Source organism: Nesoenas mayeri (genome assembly GCF_963082525.1).
Source record: "Nesoenas mayeri genome assembly, chromosome: 23".
Classification (NCBI taxonomy): Eukaryota; Metazoa; Chordata; class Aves; order Columbiformes; family Columbidae; genus Nesoenas; species Nesoenas mayeri.
In genome coordinates this window covers 3,748,084-3,765,183 of record NC_137574.1, presented here as the reverse complement: position 1 = coordinate 3,765,183, position 17,100 = coordinate 3,748,084, and the positions used below count along the sequence as shown (strand labels likewise).

The 17,100-nt window shown below is 50.6% G+C and overlaps 3 protein-coding genes across 3 annotated transcripts; all 3 read right to left on the bottom strand.

Annotated features, from left to right (window-relative positions):
• Positions 1–594: 594 nt before the first annotated feature.
• On the bottom strand, positions 595–3,626 carry LOC308048889 (11-beta-hydroxysteroid dehydrogenase 1-like; the record flags this gene model as incomplete). Its single annotated transcript, XM_080358218.1, has 6 exons — positions 595–815; positions 1,240–1,383; positions 1,893–2,078; positions 2,201–2,312; positions 2,866–2,996; positions 3,539–3,626. The coding sequence occupies 6 exons, from the start codon at positions 3,624–3,626 to the stop codon at positions 595–597; spliced, it is 882 nt and encodes a 293-aa protein (XP_080214344.1).
• A 1,914-nt stretch (positions 3,627–5,540) lies between these two features.
• LOC308048888 (11-beta-hydroxysteroid dehydrogenase 1-like) lies at positions 5,541–10,029 on the bottom strand (the record flags this gene model as incomplete). Its single annotated transcript, XM_080358217.1, has 6 exons — positions 5,541–5,785; positions 6,696–6,839; positions 7,601–7,786; positions 8,517–8,628; positions 9,204–9,334; positions 9,942–10,029. The coding sequence occupies 6 exons, from the start codon at positions 10,027–10,029 to the stop codon at positions 5,541–5,543; spliced, it is 906 nt and encodes a 301-aa protein (XP_080214343.1).
• Positions 10,030–16,531: 6,502 nt separating this feature from the next.
• G0S2 (G0/G1 switch 2) lies at positions 16,532–16,831 on the bottom strand (the record flags this gene model as incomplete). Its single annotated transcript, XM_080358548.1, has 1 exon — positions 16,532–16,831. The coding sequence occupies one exon, from the start codon at positions 16,829–16,831 to the stop codon at positions 16,532–16,534; it is 300 nt and encodes a 99-aa protein (XP_080214674.1).
• Between the last annotated feature and the right edge of the window lie 269 nt (positions 16,832–17,100).

Below are 17,100 nucleotides of genomic sequence, written 5' to 3'. Positions count from 1 at the left end.
GGCAGTTGAGGAGAGGTCACGAATGGCAGAAATTCGTTAAGGTCTTTGCAGAAGTGAAAGCTGCGTTAATGCAAATTGTGCAGGGAGGTGGGTTTAACTGATAAGGGCTCTGTGCCCATGCACGTGGAAAAGGAACACAAGTAAAAGCAGAGATCTTGTAAAGTAATATAGGATTTATTTTTACAAAGACCAGCCTAGAAGGGATACATGACAAAAAGTTTCCCAGTTCAAAGACCCTCTTGCGGGTGGTTTGTGCTGCTTGGCCCATTCTGGGCTGTGGCTCAGCTCCCTTCCCACCGCACTCGGTGCTGCTGCCTCCGTGGCTCTCAGTGGGGGAACAGGTTCTGGAGGATGAGCAGGAGCTTCTCTGAAGTGACTCTTGGTTGCAAAAAGCCAGTTGCAAGAGTTCGTTACAAAAAAAGGACATTTTCATGTTGTGTGTTACATGCTTCGTGCGTCCTGTCTTGGATTGCCAGGGTGCATCAGCACGGGGCCCCTCCGGTGGTAAGGAAAAGGGCACCCATGTAGCCAGATTAACACCCAAATCCCTCACGCCTGGCCCAAGGTGTCCCGGCACGCTCGCTGCCCCACGGGCTACGTTCTTTTGATGTTTTCCAGCTTGTAGTTGCTCCTGATGAGGGAGTCGAGGAATTCAGGGGCGATGTCCCGCAGGAGGAGCATGCTGCCCACCACCCTGGCCGGGTAGTGCAGCTCCCGCCGGCGCAGCGCCCCGCTCTTGATGATCTCCAGGGCACACTCCTCCTTGGGCGCCGGCGTGTCGTGGATGACGTGGGACACGATGCGCACCGCGCTCTCTGCAGGAAAAAGGAGCAGCGGTGCATGGAGGGGCTGCCGTAGGCACCACCAGCTCAGGCGGGGTGTCTGTAGCTTCCTCTAACAAACCCACAAACTCTGGGGGTCAGACCTACTTAGAAAGCATAGAATATTTAAAATGAATTTTTAAAAAACAATTACAGCAACATTCTTCCCATCTTTTCCATCCCTTGCATGACTGTAGGATGGAATCCTCACCTCCCCTGGGTTTGCCGCAAGAAGAGCGGAGTCAAAGATCTGGGACCAAACTTTTTGAAGAGTTTTTGAAAACTCTTTAAAAGACGAATTGAGGTCCCATTTCCACAGTTGCACAGGCTGAGGGTCCAGCAGCCTGGGGTGAGTGGTGGGCTTGGCTTGGCTCCGGGAATGCACCGAGTCGCGGGGCCCTGGCGATGCTGAGCTTACCTGTGTTGATGTAGCCCAGGATGCAGAGTGTGATGGAGACATTGACCTTGTCTATGATGAATTCATTTCGCAAGGAACTGAAAAACCCGTCTAAGGCAAACTTAGTTGCAGCATAGGGAGCAACAAATGGAGAGGCAGCTTTACCTGGAGCAGAGACACAATGGCAGGGTTGGCGTGCTGGGCAGACACCAGGCTGCATCCATCCCCTTGCAATTTAGGGTGATGGATTAAGCTGTCATTAATGCTTGAGAGAAACAAATGCAGGAATGTTTAAAATGTAACATATGGCATACAACGGCATGAAGTACCTTCAGTTGTGGGTGATACTGTTCTTGTATTCCTGCATATACATCTGTGAATAGCTAATGCATGTGTAATATGTGGCCATGCACATAAAATAATCTGCAGGAGTGTACAATGGGCTGCAACACATGGAGGTGATTAGTCATTGCAAGTAGACTAGCAGGACAGGGCACAGAATATAAATCCTCCAAAGCGCTTGAATTGTGCACCCAGGATATAGATAATGTGCTGATTCCAGCTCTCTGCCTTATGGTCCTTATTATGCTTTTTGGAGAAGAGCTGCAGCAGGGATCCTTAGCAGGCAGAGGATGGGATGTGGGCAGAAAGAGCCGGGTCCCTTGCGTGCTCACCTACGACGGATGAAACCACAACGATGCTGCCCTCGCTCTCCTTCAGCATGGGCAGGGCAGACACTGTCATTGCCACGTAGCTCAGAAAGTTGGTCTCTAGGAGCTTTCGGACGTGCCCGACGTCCCCGTTGAAGTAGGTGAAGTAGGACTGACCGATGTGATTGAGGATGAGCATATCAAGACCCCCTAGAAGCAGAGAATGTCTGCTATCAGCAACCAGCATCTCAAAACAAAGCAGTGGCTGGGAGGGCCCCAAAACATAGCGGTGTGTGTTGGGGAGGGAGGAAGGGCTGCTCCCCGCCACCTACCCCAGGTGTTCTCAGCCTCCTTCACCAGCACCTCGGGGAACGTGGTGTCCTCCATGGAGCCACTCACGTAGCGGGCGGAGGCGGCGCCCAGCTCAAGGCACCGCTCCACGACCTGTGACAGTGAGAAGGGTGTTGGCAACAGACCCCGCTCCGTGGACCCTCCATCCCCCAAAGGCTGTTGCTGTCTCGGGGCCGATGGGCAGCGTGTGTCCCTATCCTGCTGGAAACCCTAATCCCTTCATGGGAGGACACACTTTGCTCTGGCTGCGGAGTTAAATGATGGCACATCTGAGCCAGATATTTAGTATTTATAAATAGGGATCTGATTGCTTAGTTTTGATTTCATTGTATAAGGGATCCAAAACCAATTCAGGCATTGAGAAGAGGTGAGGGTTGATCAGACTCGGTGTTCTCCTTGGTGGTGGAGATCAGAATTCACAGCTGAAGACTGCAGAGAAAGAAACACTGTGCTCTCAGCACTGAAAATACAACTTGTAGCAGTGGGGGATGTGTGTGCTAGAACGGGGTCACGCTGGGGTGGATCCATAGGGTATCTGGCATCCCCACATGCGCGAGCTGAGGTGAATATCTCCATTCTACCCATATGTGGGGTTCTGGATTGCAAACGTGTTTTGCCAGCCCAGCATCCTCGGCTTGCCCTTTACTTTCTGCAGCTTGGCTTCTGTCCGTGCCGTCAGCAGCAGGTGGGTCTCCATGCGCGCCAGGTGATACGCCATCTGCTCCCCGATGCCGCTGCTGGCGCCCGTCACGATCACCCGTTTCCCCCGGAGCATCTCTGGAATGGAGGGGACAGAGCTCAGAGCTGGCACAGCCTGCGCAGTCCCCTCATGCATGGGCGCCGTGCCTCCCGTTTGCCCCGGTGCAGTGTACACCATTCATGCGAACCCCAACTGGAGTCTGGTCGTTAATCCCAGTTTGGTGAGGAGCACATGTGAGGCTTGAGCCTGGTCTAGCAGCAGCTTTTGGAAACAGCGAGGGTTGACTAATAGAAGGATTAAATGTTTAAAGTGGAAAACTGTGTGTTTCCTAAATAATTTACCGAGATCGGATGCTTGCTGTGCGTCCCAGCAGACCCAGTGTAATCCCATGAGCTTCCCTTGGTGGCACAGGGTGCTCTGGCCCCTTGTACTGGGGGCTGCCTGTGCTCTCCCTCAGCCCCTCCATATTTTGAGACCTCAGCCCTCCCATATTTTGGCTTTCAGCTGCATTTTGAAAGGTCCTTAAAATGGCCCATGCTCTTCCGCATGGGCACACGCTGCTGCTCCGGCAGCAGCCGCTTGGTTGTGGTTGTAAAGCGTGTTTTTTCCGGTGACTTACCTTCATTGAAATTCTCGGGTGCTGAATAAAAATAAAATGCCAGCACCAGTCCCAGCAAGGGGATGAAAATCTTCAAGAACAGACCCATCCCTCTGCAAAAGTGCAGGCAGGAGCGAGACAAATTCCGTGGCTCTGATGTCGGGGAGGTGGATGCGTCAGTAGGTTGCAAACAGGGCAGGGAGTTATAGCAGTTTTGAACCGGTTCTTATCTTGCACAAGTTTGCTGGTATCTGTTTGACCTTTTCTTTGTATTTCCTGTGATTTAGCAAACATTAACCGAACAGAGGGCGTTGCTTTGGACTTTAGGCTGTGCCTTTGCACCTTTGTCCTGCCAGGAGTTTCAGGTGTGTTTTTTGAGAGTGTTGAAGGGAAGGAACTGAAAAGCTTCCAGCTCCATAGAGCGGTGAGCGTGTTGTTTGGGGGCTGCCTTTGGGAACGGGACACCCGTGTCCTCTTGGTGCAGACCTCCATGGGACAGACATCCTCCACTCTCCTCCGCTCCACGTCTAAAGCAGATAAAACACTTCCCTTCCTTGCTGGTGGATTTGTTGGTCAGCAATAGTACTGTGGTACAGGTTCATATTAATATTTAGAGAGAGCAGTGCTGGCAAAGTTCGTGTTTTTAGACCATTATCAGTGCTTCTGGCTTATCCTACATGATATCACTGTTGGTGTAATACTGAGAGTTTGTTTGGTGGCTCTTATCCCTAAAAAAATGTGCTGTTCTCTTGAGGAATCCGCTGATGGCAAAAGGCAGTAAAAGAGCAAGGCGGGCGAATGGTAATAAAGATGTTCAGTGTTCACAAGCATTGCGTGTTGCACTGCTCAGCATCTGCCTGGGTGTATGGCAAACGGGTTTGCGAATAATTCTCTGCAAGAGCAAGTTTAAATGGCAAAGCCCACTGCATGTGCACCAGTTTGTGTAGGCGATCTCAGGATGAGGAGAACAGAAATGCCGCTTGGTGATTTCCTTTAGAAAAAGTGAAGAGCAAACGGATCCTGAGCGCTTCAGTGGGAAGGGTTTGGGGAGGTTTTGCGTTTCTTCGTCTCAAGACAGGTAGTAGTTGGTGCTGGAATGGCCAGAACCATATTAGATGTAAGTACACCAACTTGTGCACCACTGCAGGCTCATGCTTTGGTTTTGCCTTTGTGTGTCAGTGCTGGGGTCTGAGCTCTCGGCTTAGGGTGGCGATTCAGCAGCTCCATGTGTCTAGAAAGCATCTTCCAGTTATAATATTTGTGTAAGAAACTGTCTGCCGAGTTTGGGAAGCTTTGCTTGAGGTGAAAACCTGCGCTTCATTTGGCTACTAAGCAAACAAAAAATATGCTAAAAGTTGTTCTGAAAATGAAATAATGAAGGGGACCAGGGGAGGTTTAGATTGGATATTGGGGAAAAAACTCTTCATTGAAAGAGCTGTCGAACATTGGAGCGGTGATGGAGACACCATACCTGGTAAGGTTTAAAAGACACGTAAATATGGTGCTTAGGGACATGTTTTAGTGGTGGATTTGGCTGTGCCAGGTTAATGGTTGGACTTGATGGTCTTAAAGGTGTTTTCCAACCTGAACAATTCCATCATTCTAAAGATCATTGTGGTAATTCAACCTTCCTGTGGAAGGCAAGTCAGTGGAGTTGTGCCCGTTTACAGCAGCATTTAGTAATGGAGAAAGAGTGGATGAGAATCCCCACGAAACACACAAAACTGTTAGGTTAGTAAATTTTATTTAATAATTAGTTGAATTACTGTTCCCTCCTCTGGGGAAGGGAATGGGTCCGACCAGACGGGACACGGCGGGTTCCCCGCAGCACCGCGCTGTGTGCCCGTCCCGTCAGAGGCGATAACCATCTACTGAAAAACAATTAACTTGTCAAAGCACAAGCGGAGATTTATTTCGAACGGGAGGAGCGGCGGGGCTGCAACGCCGCGTCTCCACCGCCAGGGGACGCTGTTGCACCGGCGAAACCCTCCCGCGCCGGCACCCGCCGTTCGTTCCAAACCCTTTAAGCGCTCAGGGGGTGCTGAGCGGACGTCCCCTTCATGGCGTCCAGGCGGTAGCGGCTCCGCACCAGGTAATCCAGCAGCTCGGCCGCCCAGTCCCGCAGCAGCAGCGGCAGCCGCGTCCCGCCGTACCGGTAATAGAGTTCGCGCCGTCTCAGCGCCGCCCCCTGCAGGATCTCCAGCGCGCACTCCTCCCGCGGCGCCGGCGCCACCAGCAGCACGTCTGCGGCTGCGCGGACCGCGCTGTCTGCGCGGGCGGGAGCGGTCAGAGGGCGAGGAGCAAAGGGGAGAGGGTTTAGGAGCAAAGGGAGAGGATGAAGAGCGACGGGAGAAGATTGGGAGCAAAGTGGGAGGCCGAGGAACAAAGGGAGAGGGTCAGGGGCACTGTCTCAATAGGTGCTGGGGGAGCAGGGAGAGCGGGGCTTGCAAGACGTTTGTTAAAATCAGGCACACGCGGAATTCCTCGTCGTTGCCTGGCGCATGCAGAGCTCTGCGAGCCACCCTAATGGTGCACTTGCATCCGTGTTGCTTGGTAGAAGTCAAGCTTGGTAGAAGTGATTCTATAGGATGCAAGGAAATGGCCTCAAGTTGCACCAGGGGAGGTTGAAGTTGGATTTAGGAACAATTTCTTCCCCAAAGGGCTGTGGCACATTGGAACAGGCTGCCCAGGGCAGTGCTGGAGTCACCGTCCCTGGAGGAGTTAAAGAGACCCAGAGATGAGGTTCCCAGGGACATGAGGCAGTGCCAGGGGTGGGGGAATGGTTGGCCTTGATCTTGAGGCTTTGATGACTTGGCCTTGATCTTGATGACTTTATGATCTTGTTGCACCAACAGATGGGATTAATGGGAGACAGGTGGCTGGCACATCCATTCGGACTAACTGAACGTTAGTTAGGCTGTGCCAGCCTATGTGCAGTAGCTAGTTCTATGTAGCCAGGGGAAAGAAGTTAGTGTTGGAACTATTTTTTTGGTTGCAGAGAGGTAGGATCCCCCAGAGTGTGTTTTGCATGCACTGGTGCTACAGCAGCGCTGCAGCAAAAGCAGCAGCAGAGGTGAAAGGGGAGAGTTGGTGGCAGAGGGGCTTGCAGGGCAGGATAAGAAGCTGAGAAGGTGACACTCGGGTCCTGATCAGCCAGATTGAACAGCACTGATCTTACCAGTATCGATGAAGCCGAGGATGCAGAGCGTGATGGAGACATTAACGTTCTGAATGACGAATTCCTGCCTCAGGGAGCTGAAAAATCCATCCAAGGCAAACTTAGTTGCGGAGTAGGGAACCGTAAAGGGAAACCCGACTTTACCTGGACACAGAGGGAAGTTCTGTTATAGCACGGAAAGCTGCTCTGCCCAAACCTCTTGTTTGCTCTTCATCAGGTAAAGTGTTTTACCCAAAGGGAGTTCAGTGAAATGTCATCCTGGCACCTGAACAGCAGCATTACAAATATTCCTGTCAGCTTGCAGCTTCTTTAAGGTCTTAAGGCCAACACCATGGCTCATGTCTCTGCAACCCACAGGAACTACAGAACCCTCAGGGGGGAGAGATGGAGCAAAGTTTAGACTCTTGTTTCTGGATACTGAGCTAATCTGCTCACCAGAAGACTAACCGACATACCAGTTGTCACTGGGGACATCTGTTAGTAATTTAGTTTCCTGACTTAACAAAAGTTTATTAGAACAGAGTCATGTTTTTGTGAATAGAGTCAGTCAACAACTCTGCAAATATTATCAGGAACTTGACCTGCGAAACCAAGATGAATGGCCAGAGAACCAATGCAGTGAGAAATTATTGCGCTTCCATTTTTCTCCATAAAAACCAGAGGTGTAGGAGCTCTGCTGCCCTAATGAGCCTGACACCAAGGCGTGGGATTTAATTACAGGGCTGGTCAAAAAGCAAGCTGGGGCGATTACATTGCATCAGAGAACAAATTCTATTGAGAAAATGCAAAAACTGGATTTGGGTTGGGGTTTTTTGAGTGCATTAAGCAGTTCTGGTTCCTTTAGGATGTCTCTACGTGCTGCTTCTGAAAATCAACCCACATCCCGTCCCTTGCTCCCCACTCACCCGCCATAGATGAAACCACAACGATGCTCCCCCCGCTCTCCTTGAGCATGGGCAGGGCGGACGTGGCCATGGCCACGTAGCTCAGGAAGTTGATCTCCAGGAGCTTTCGGACGTGCCCGACATCCCCGTTGAAATAACCAAAGTACGATGCGCCAACATGGTTAAGAATCAGCATGTCCAGGCCTCCTGCGAGCGGAGGAGCAAAGGTGTTAGTGCTGGGTGGGACAGGGCTGCAGACAGCAGAGCAAAACCTTTCCTGGGAGCAGGGTAGATGTAATCAAAAGAAATAAGGTTTTTGAGTTAGAGCTGTGGACTGTCATCTCTGGAGTGAGCATATAGCCCAGATGGTGTCTGCTGGCAAAATGTTTGTGATTTTTTAAAAATTATTATTATTTTAAACATTTATTTTGATTCTGGTTCAAACCACAAATACTGTGGCACAAGGGAATTGTCTGTGGGTCGGGGGAGCTCTGCACCGAGCCGAAAATTCCACATTTCTGCAGCTTTGACCTGTGACCGCAATAGCAAAGCTGCTGGGGGCCTGCGGATGGTTTCAGACCACAGGAGCTGGGGGTGATGAAATCCAGGATTATGACACTGGGACAGGATGTCATGAGGGCACAGAGTTGAAACCGAGAGCGCAGATCAGTCTGAGCTGCAGCGATGAGCATGGATGGAGAAGCAGGACTGCAAAGGGCAGAAATAGGGAGGGGAAATCTCTCCCGTCTCACCCTATCTCCATCCCTCCTGCTTTTTATTTTTGTAGTGGGCATGGCCGGGGAGGGATCACAGAATCATTTTAGTTGGAAGAGACCCTCAAGATCAGAGTCCAGCCATTAACCCAACGCTGGCGCTAACCCATGTCCTGAGATGCAGCGTCCCGCTGTGTTTTTTGGCGAGCGGGCTGTGAACGTACCCAGCGCGGTCCCTGCCTCCTGCACCACGCGCTCAGCGAAGGCCGTGTCCTCCATGGAGCCGCTGACGTAGCGGGCAGAGGCTGCCCCCAGCTCCAGGCACCGCTGCACCACCTGCCGCACCAACACCCGCCGTCAGAAACCCGTCCCTGCCCCGGCGATCCCGGCGCGCGAGCGAAACAAGAGGGTGTCCGTGTTCCCTGGGATGCGTCCCCACCTTAAAACTGTGCTTTAGGAGTTTTGGGGGTATGTTTAGAGCTTCTTAAGCTTCAAAGGGAGCCTGAAAAAATATGCATTACCCAAGGCAGTCTGGCTCTTTATCGGTGTGGAATTGCATGTGTATAGGGTGAGCAGGAGCTGTATATCACTGCCCTGGAATGAGGGTGTGTGTGCTGAGGGAGCCTGTGTGTTTGGGGATATGTGTACATAACTAAGCAAGTTCAAATATCATAATATGTGCTATGTAGAGTGCATGAATCTGAAGGAGAGGGATTTCTGTGCAGGCATGAGCCCCAGACGGCACAATCATGCATCCCCATAAATGTAAATGTGCCCATGGAGTATTTGCACCATGGCAACTACACGTGCACACATACATGTAATGTACCTGCAGTGTGAGACTGGCCTTCGTGTATTTGCGTGTGTAGCACTGTGGACATGCATGTGTGAGTGCTCAGCTTGCCATTTACTTTCTGGAGCTTGGCCTCTGTCCGTGCTGTGATGAAGACATGGGATCCCATCTGCGCCAGGTGATACGCCATCTGCTCTCCGATTCCGGTGCTCGCTCCGGTGACAATCACCCGCTTTCCTTTCAGCATCTCTGGACGAGGGCAAAAAAGGCACAGGGGTTTAATTTATCCAAAGCGTCTTTAAAAAGAAAATCCCTGAGAATAAGTAGTTAACTGGAAGCCAAGTGAGCCTGCAAGTGCGGAGCGTCCAGCACCGGGACGTCTCTTGGTCTGCTGGGAAAAGCTGCGGAGGAGCAGCTGCAGCTCCTCACCGACCGCAGTGACACGGGGACAATGCTCCACTCTTTCAGCAGTTTGTTTTTTCCAGAAGTCAGGACGCAGCTTATAAACACCCCCACTTATTTTATAGTTAAAATCATCCGCTAAGTGCATGCTTCAAAACTTAAAAGCCAACATTTCAAAGCCATGCTTATAAATTCTTTTGCTGCACACGGGAAAATGGAGCGTTCAGAGCCCACTCAGTCTTGGACCCTCTGCCTCACCTGTTTCATCAAAGTATTTCTGCATGTTACTTGCTCGTCTGATTTCAAACCATTGTTAAAGCAACTTTCCAGTATCAGCCATCACGCAAAGGCTCAGGCATGGTTTGGTCCAAGCTCTGTGCAGTTTCTATGCAAAACACTCAAATGTGGCTTTTAATATTTTTTCCTTAAAGACATATTCACTTTTAATACTTACCCGGTTTGAAATTCTCCCTCGCAGAATAAAACCAGAAGGCCAAAACCAATCCCAAAAAGGGAAAGAGAATCTTTTGCAACCGACCCATCTCACTGTGGAGTCAGGAAATAAAGCATGAAAGAGGAAAAAAAACCCTCTGCAGAGCTGCTCCAGAGAGAAGCGGCAATGCAAATCCTTTAAAACCTGTTAGCGAAGGAGCTGCAACTTCCAAAGCACTGGAAAAATCACGGGTGGACGGATAAGTGGAGCAAACCCTTTGATTTGCTCTGGGCTGAAGCTGGCGAACCTCGGCCTAACCGAGGGTGCTCTTTGGGTTCTGCCCGGCTCTTTTCATATTTCCTGTCCTACGTTAAAATGCAGAATTTTGCACAACACCCTGGAAGAGGTGTGTCTTTTGCCGAGCAGCATCAAGTTTCACTTGGAGAACATCAGAGGCAGCCTCGGTGCAGGTGGTTAAACATCGGCTGCGGTTCCCGCTGGCACCGCACGCGGAGATGCAAAACCCGGGTCTGGTCACTGCCGAGAAACCCGTGATGTGTCAGGGAATGGGGGAACAACCGGGGGCTGCTGTGCTATGGGGGGGACACACATAGGGACACATAGCAAATGTCCTGTGCTCCCCTCGGCATCTCTGCTCTGTGCCCCGAGGCAGCTGCTTGCCATTAGGATGCAGGGCAGCAGGGGTCCAGCACCGTGTACCACCCCCAAACAGCTTCAAAAATGCTTTGCTGAGGCAGGGTTTATTTGGTTTTCAGCTCTCTGCACTCCTGGGAGCAGATGAGCGAGCAGGGGGTGAGCCGAACCCATCACCAGGGGTGCAGCCGCCTCAGCTCCAAGGGGCTGTTCAGGCACAGGGAGGTTTGCAATGGAATACCGAATGTTATTTTCTGCAAAGAAATAAAGGGTCCTTGTTGCCATGGCTCCTGCTTTGAGTTGTGCAAAAGCTTTGTTCTTACTTTTCAGCGAACACAGTCCAAGGAAAAACCCCGTAACGCCCGCTTGCACACTCAGTGCTATCAATCTTGGGTAATAGGTATGAGTGATGCTCCAGCCTTGGCCTGATGCCGGGATCTTCATCGCAGAGCACCGGTACCCGCTGTGGTGCGTGGGATGGGGTCACCCTGCGGGGATTTTGTGTGTTCCTCGCTCCAACCTCTGCTTTCCTAGCAGGAAAAGCTGTTTTTGCTGGGACAAGAGCCTCATCTGCAGCGCATGGGCTGCACCGTGGGCCCAATGCTGTGGTTGTCCCCTCAGGCCATAACCAGCCAGAAAGAATTATTATCATTTTATTCTCCCTTATTGCAACTTAAAAACAAAGATCATTTCATGTAGCGACATACCTGTTTGGGCAATGGTGCTTTGGCATTGATTCTGCTTTACAGATTTTTGGTTTTCTTTCTTTTGTGCTTTTCTACTACAGTCTCAACTTTCTCTGTGATAAGAAGCACTCAACCCACACTTGCTCAGATAACACCAGTACAGTCGCTTTGCCTTTTCCAGCCTCCCTTTGCTTTGAACTCAGGGTCATGATCGTGGGGCAATCATTTCATTCCTCAGCTGAAAAAAATGAACTAATTAACCTCACCTCAGCTGCGATCTCGTTGTGTTGCCAGCAGGGAGGGAGGCTCTTTGCAGATATTGTTTTTACTGCAGTAAAGCAATTAACTGTCAACCTTTGTGCACCGTCTGCAAGCGTATCGTGCTTGGGAAGCACCATTTGGAAGGTATCGTGCTCTTTGCTCCATGTTGGTGTGGGGACATGCAGGGCCAGTGGCAGCCCCATGGGTACAGAGCCAAATGCTGTTCTTGCTGCGCTGGTGTGGTGTTTAATGGGAATTGTGGGTTGGTTTGGGGTTTTTATGTGATACTAGCTTATAATAAAGGACTGAAATACTGAATATCTTGGATATAACTTCAAATTTTCCCTTAGGAAATGTTTGTTTTCCATCTTGGGCGTGGAAATGAAGTGGGGGGTTTGCTGCTGTGGCTCCGGGAGGGCTGGGGGCTGCACCAGCAGCAGCTTTGCTGTGATGTGGGTTTGCTCTCGCCCACGCTCCCAGGGCACTGCTGCTCCTCACTCCCACTCGTGGCTTTTTCTGGGCTTGTTTTGCTCTCTGCAACTTAAGAACTTGTTTTTAACCTTCTCCTGGGGGCGAGGAGCGAGGGAATGGAGAGGAGACTGCGGAGAAGCGTTTTCTGATCTCGGTTGGTCCTGGCCCCGCTGTGCCTTGGCAGAGGGGACCTGGTGCTGTGCCTGGTCCTGCCCTGGTGGGACAGAACCCCGGGAGCGTGGGGGAGCAGCCTCTGGTTTCTGCAACAACTTCACCCCAATTATCCTGGATATTTTCCCCCCATTGCGTTTTGCTTCTGTATCACTCGTCTGTTCGAAGCCGTGTTTTCCAAGGGGCGATGCTCGGCGTTGTGCTCGCCGCTCTGTGCCGGGGAGGTTCTTCACTTAGTGCTGCCTGCAGCTCACTGGAAGGGAATAAAGACATGAAGGAAACTTGTTGTGACAGCAGCCAGGCAGAGCTGCTGAGGAGCGTGTTCCTGGGGCAGGTTTGTACGTGCAACTCAGGGACTCAAAAGCACTTGGCAGGAATTCGGATACCACTTCCCCCCCCACCTCCTCTTTTAAGTGATATTTGGCTTTTTTCCAACCCATTAGCAAATATTTGTTAAATGCAGAGGATTTTCTTCCCCCCCACCTTGTCACATAGGCATTAAAACATTTTTCATACCCAGCTCTCGCGGGATACTTGACTGCAAGCACGGATTGAGTTATTTCCTTTACGGATACTACCATTACAAAGGGCTGCCCTCAGATATATTTGCATTGGGCTGATGTGCGTGTCAACTTGATGCTGTTGGGCGGTGACAGATGTGTACGTGTGACAGATGTGGCTTCTTGTGCCAATCTCCTGCAAATAGCATCGCTGTCACAGCTCCACCACTCCCCAAAAACGCACCCTCGGATCCCACAGGATACTTGAGGTGTTTGTAGGGCTGGATTTGGTTTGACATGATATTTCTACTCACTGCTGGTTTAGAGAAAATACTGTGATCTTTAAGAAGTTTCTAAGTGCTTAATTTATTCCTACGTGACCAAATCGGGAATCGCTGCCTTGATATTTGATTGGTACTGGGGGTGCTATGAGTCTTGGCCAAACTATCCCAGTGCCCCTGGTGTTGGGTGTCAGGGCCTGATAGACTTATCTGAGCTCCTAATTTTAGCCTGGCAGCTCTTGGAACATCCAGACTCCCAACTGCAAATAGCGAGTGAGGACTTTGAAGACATTTGGCTCGTGCCCTTGGGGCAATGGGCCCATGAGGGAGGGCTGCTGGGTTTTTGGCCTTCAACTGCACCTGATGGAGGCCTGGACAAGAGCTTCAAGCTGAAATAAGATCTTTGAAGAAGTGCTGCAGAGTGGGTTCAAATACTCACCAGATGTCATGCCCGCTTCCTGAGGGTTTAAGGCACCAGGAAAATATCACATTTATATGTTAAACTAGATTCAGACAAATCTTAAAGAAAATGAACCTCATCTAAGCTCAGCAATGAAACCCATACCTTGGGCAATGTGTGGGTCTCCTCAAGAGCTTATCCCTCCAGACTTGGGTTTAACTGAGCCTTAAATGCTCCATATGCTTCTACGCTCTGGCTTGCCTGAGGTGTTCTTACTAGTACTGCCTGTACATCTTATTCCATTGGTTTGCTCTCTGGTATGTCCTGGTACTTGTAATTAAAATTTCGCTTTGCAATTCACACGTGGGCTTTCGGAAGGACCCCGCTGTGCTCCATTGCTGGTGTGTGCGGATGCAGTTTGGTGGTTGCACGGGTTGTATTTGTGACAGTTGTGTTGCCCAGGGCTTTCTGTAGTTTGTGTGGTGTCAAAATACAGGCGGGATGGGGATAGGGAAGAGGCTGGTTTGGAGAGTTGTGCCACGGTTTAAAACCAGGAAAGTTCGCTGAAGCTTTGTAATCTACTGCATCTGGCAAGTCTGTTATTCGTCATAGTTAAAGTGACGTTAAATGGGTTACTAAGCTTCCACACACACTGAATTTATCATTGTGTGGTTGAAATAAGTCTTGATATAGTCACTGCGGTAAAATCAGCCGTTAATATGCATTGAGTTCACCCTTCTGCAGAGAGCCGGTCCTGTCTAACACCAATGCAGTCTGCTGTGGGAATGGTAAGGCATAGGTTGACCTCTCAGCCTGGCCTCTTGGGGTCATATGCAGGAGGTAAGGACCTTGAAGCCTGCATTGCGTCAGGAGGCAGAAGATTGTCCTTGGCAGGACACGATTTTACCGAGTTGGCTGCAGAGCCGCCGGCGCAGCCCGTGGTTTAGCTGTCTAATCCCGTTAGCTGTCTTAGGAGGAACTATTTTGATTGTTCCACAAACCTCTTTGCTTTAAGCTCCTAAACCCCCGTGACTGGGTGTCTGTGGAGAGGAGGTGTGGGCAGCAGGGATGCGACCACCAGCCTGGTGTGAAGACAAAGCTGAGGTCCAGCCCCAAAACGGGTGGCGATCACCTGCATGGGCTCACCTGGAGCTCCGTGGTCACCCCTGGACTTGCAGGCTGGGCTGCTCCAGACCAGCTCTCTCTCCTCGTTTTTTAAATTATCCCTTTCCCACAGAGCAGAGCGAGAACTCGGAGAGAAAGGTTTGTCTTGGGAGTGATGCTTGAGAAAGTCTGCAGCTGCCTTGCTCAAAGACCTGATCCTTAGATAAGTTTAATCCATTTATCCGAGGTTCAGCTCTGCCGCCGCAGCGATGCTTCTGAATTACAGTGATGTGCAAGAGCTCAGAGCTGGCAATAGTATCACACCTGACACAGCCACAGACGTCCAGGTCCCTGGTTTATCCACACACCAAGTGTGGACACGGGGAATTCAGGTCAGCACACCCCAGACACTCATCAGCTCATGGTTTTCTTCAGGCCTGAATTCTCCCTTAAGGCTCGCCCATGAAATTTCCATTGGTGTCAATGAACTGTTGGATTGTTCAACCTTGCCAGAGACCAAGCGGCTTAGTTATGGACTAAATGAAGTATTTATCAAAGGCTATTTTCAATTGAATTGGACTCTGCTCTTTTTCCCATGAGGAAAAGGTACTTTACACCTAATTCAAAGCTTGAACAGAGTTTTGTGCAGATTTTGTGTGGAATGTAGGATTCGTCCTACACAATGTGCTGCTGGTTCATTTTGACGGAAATAATTGTCAACAAAATGAATTGCATGGCTATGTATTATGAAAATGTGCGAGTGAGCTTCAACTGCGTTCTTATATTTTTGGATTCTGATCTCAGCTGGTGCGGCTCTGGGAGGAGCTCTGTGTTCAGCACCAGTGTCAGGCAGTGCTTCTTCGTTTTCCATCATCTCCTGCTGTTTGTATAGATTGTTTTGCTTTAAGTTAGATAGCGGCACATCGCTGGCACGTCCCCAGTTTGCGTGCAAGGTGTGTAGCCTGCTCCTGCCTCTGCCCTCTTGGCCTTCCCTTTGCCATTGGGCAGATAAAGAGGGATTTTCTGCCCCCGGCACGACTGGCAGCGAATATTTCACTCTCCTTGTGTCCTTAGCATGGTCAGGATCTTTCAGCCGCAGCTGTCTGGAGGGGTTATTTGACTAACACAATGCACTAAGAACCTGTTGCATTCAGGACTAAGTCCAGGAAAGATTCTCCAACAGGTGAAAGCCCGGTGATGAACCTGGCGGTGCCCTGATACAGCCAGTTCCCACACGCTCCGGGCTGAATGTGTCGCCGTGTCTGTCTGTGCTTCAGTTTTTCCATCAGTGACACCCCTCTAACACTGGGAGCTAACATTATTCCGCACGACTGGGTGTCTGTGGTGGGTTTGTGAAGCATCCCAGGGAAGGCAGGGGTTTAATTTCTTTCTAAAGCTTTTTCTAGCCATGCAGCGGGCATCGCCTGTGAAGAGCATTGCTGGGGGACAGACAAGGCGTTTGGAAATGGTTCTGGGCACGTACGGCTATGGCAGAGACATGAATCTGTGCTGTTAAACCCAGATAACCCCAGGAAGGTACAACCCCAGCTCAGGACACGTGTGTGTCACCTGTGTGAGATTAATGCTCCCTCCTCCCCTCACCTATGTTGGCCCATTTTTGCAGAGAGCAGCTGCTGGAGGTACAGAAATGCACCCACCTCGCTCCAGAGCAGCCTCACCAAGGGGGGTTTATTTGGAGGGTGCAGCCACCACCCTCAGCTGTCCCCTGAGCCACCCCCTGGGAGAAACCAGAGGCACAAGTCTCTAATTGAAAGACTTGAAATGAATGCAGCTAGAGAGCACTGGTACCATATAAAATATTTATTGATTTTTGCAAAATGTTGTAAAACGCATCTGTAATAAAAATAAGAAACCACGCCGTGCATCTTGCACGTTTGCATACCAACAAAAGGTATTTTTTCCCCCCACTGCTGCACGGCAGCAAATATAACCGTTCGCTTCTTGTCAAGTCTCGCGGTTGCGGTCTCCTCCTTCAGCCAACCTTTCTCTCCTCTTGCTGGAACCACCACCAGGGAGGACGGGACAGCAGCATCTCTCGGGTCCCTCTCTGGGCGCCGGGCTCTTAGGACGCGTGCTGCCGGGTCACCAGGGCCCTCTGCGTCCCCACCGCTTTCTTGCTCTTTTCCAAGATCAAATCTTCTTGTTTTTGGGCAAGCGTTTGCTCTCGCGTCGGAGTGGGTTTCTTCTCCTCGTCTAGCATCCCTTGGGAGGTGAAAGGACTGCACACTGTCTCCACCAGACCGATAACCACCCCAAAGAAAGCCAGCACGCTGCCCAGCATGTACAGCTTGACCATTTTCCTGTTGGGCTTCTGGCTGAGCATTTCTTTGGCAAAGGGGATCAGCTCGTGCATGGTTTCCATCGTTTCGACAGCGGATCCTCAAGATGTCACTTCTGTAAAAGGACAGAGAGGTAAAGGGACATTAGTTAAATCCAGCTGCTTTTTGCTGTAGTGCTCAGAGCCCTCCCGGTGATCGCAGAATCCCAGAATGTCAGGGGTTGAAGGGCCCTGGAAAGCTCATCCAGTGCAATCCCCCCATGGAGCAGGAACACCCAGATGAGGTTACACAGGAAGGTGTCCAGCTCTCCAAACCCTCCACACACCCCCCAGCCCCGCTTTAAATTGAGATT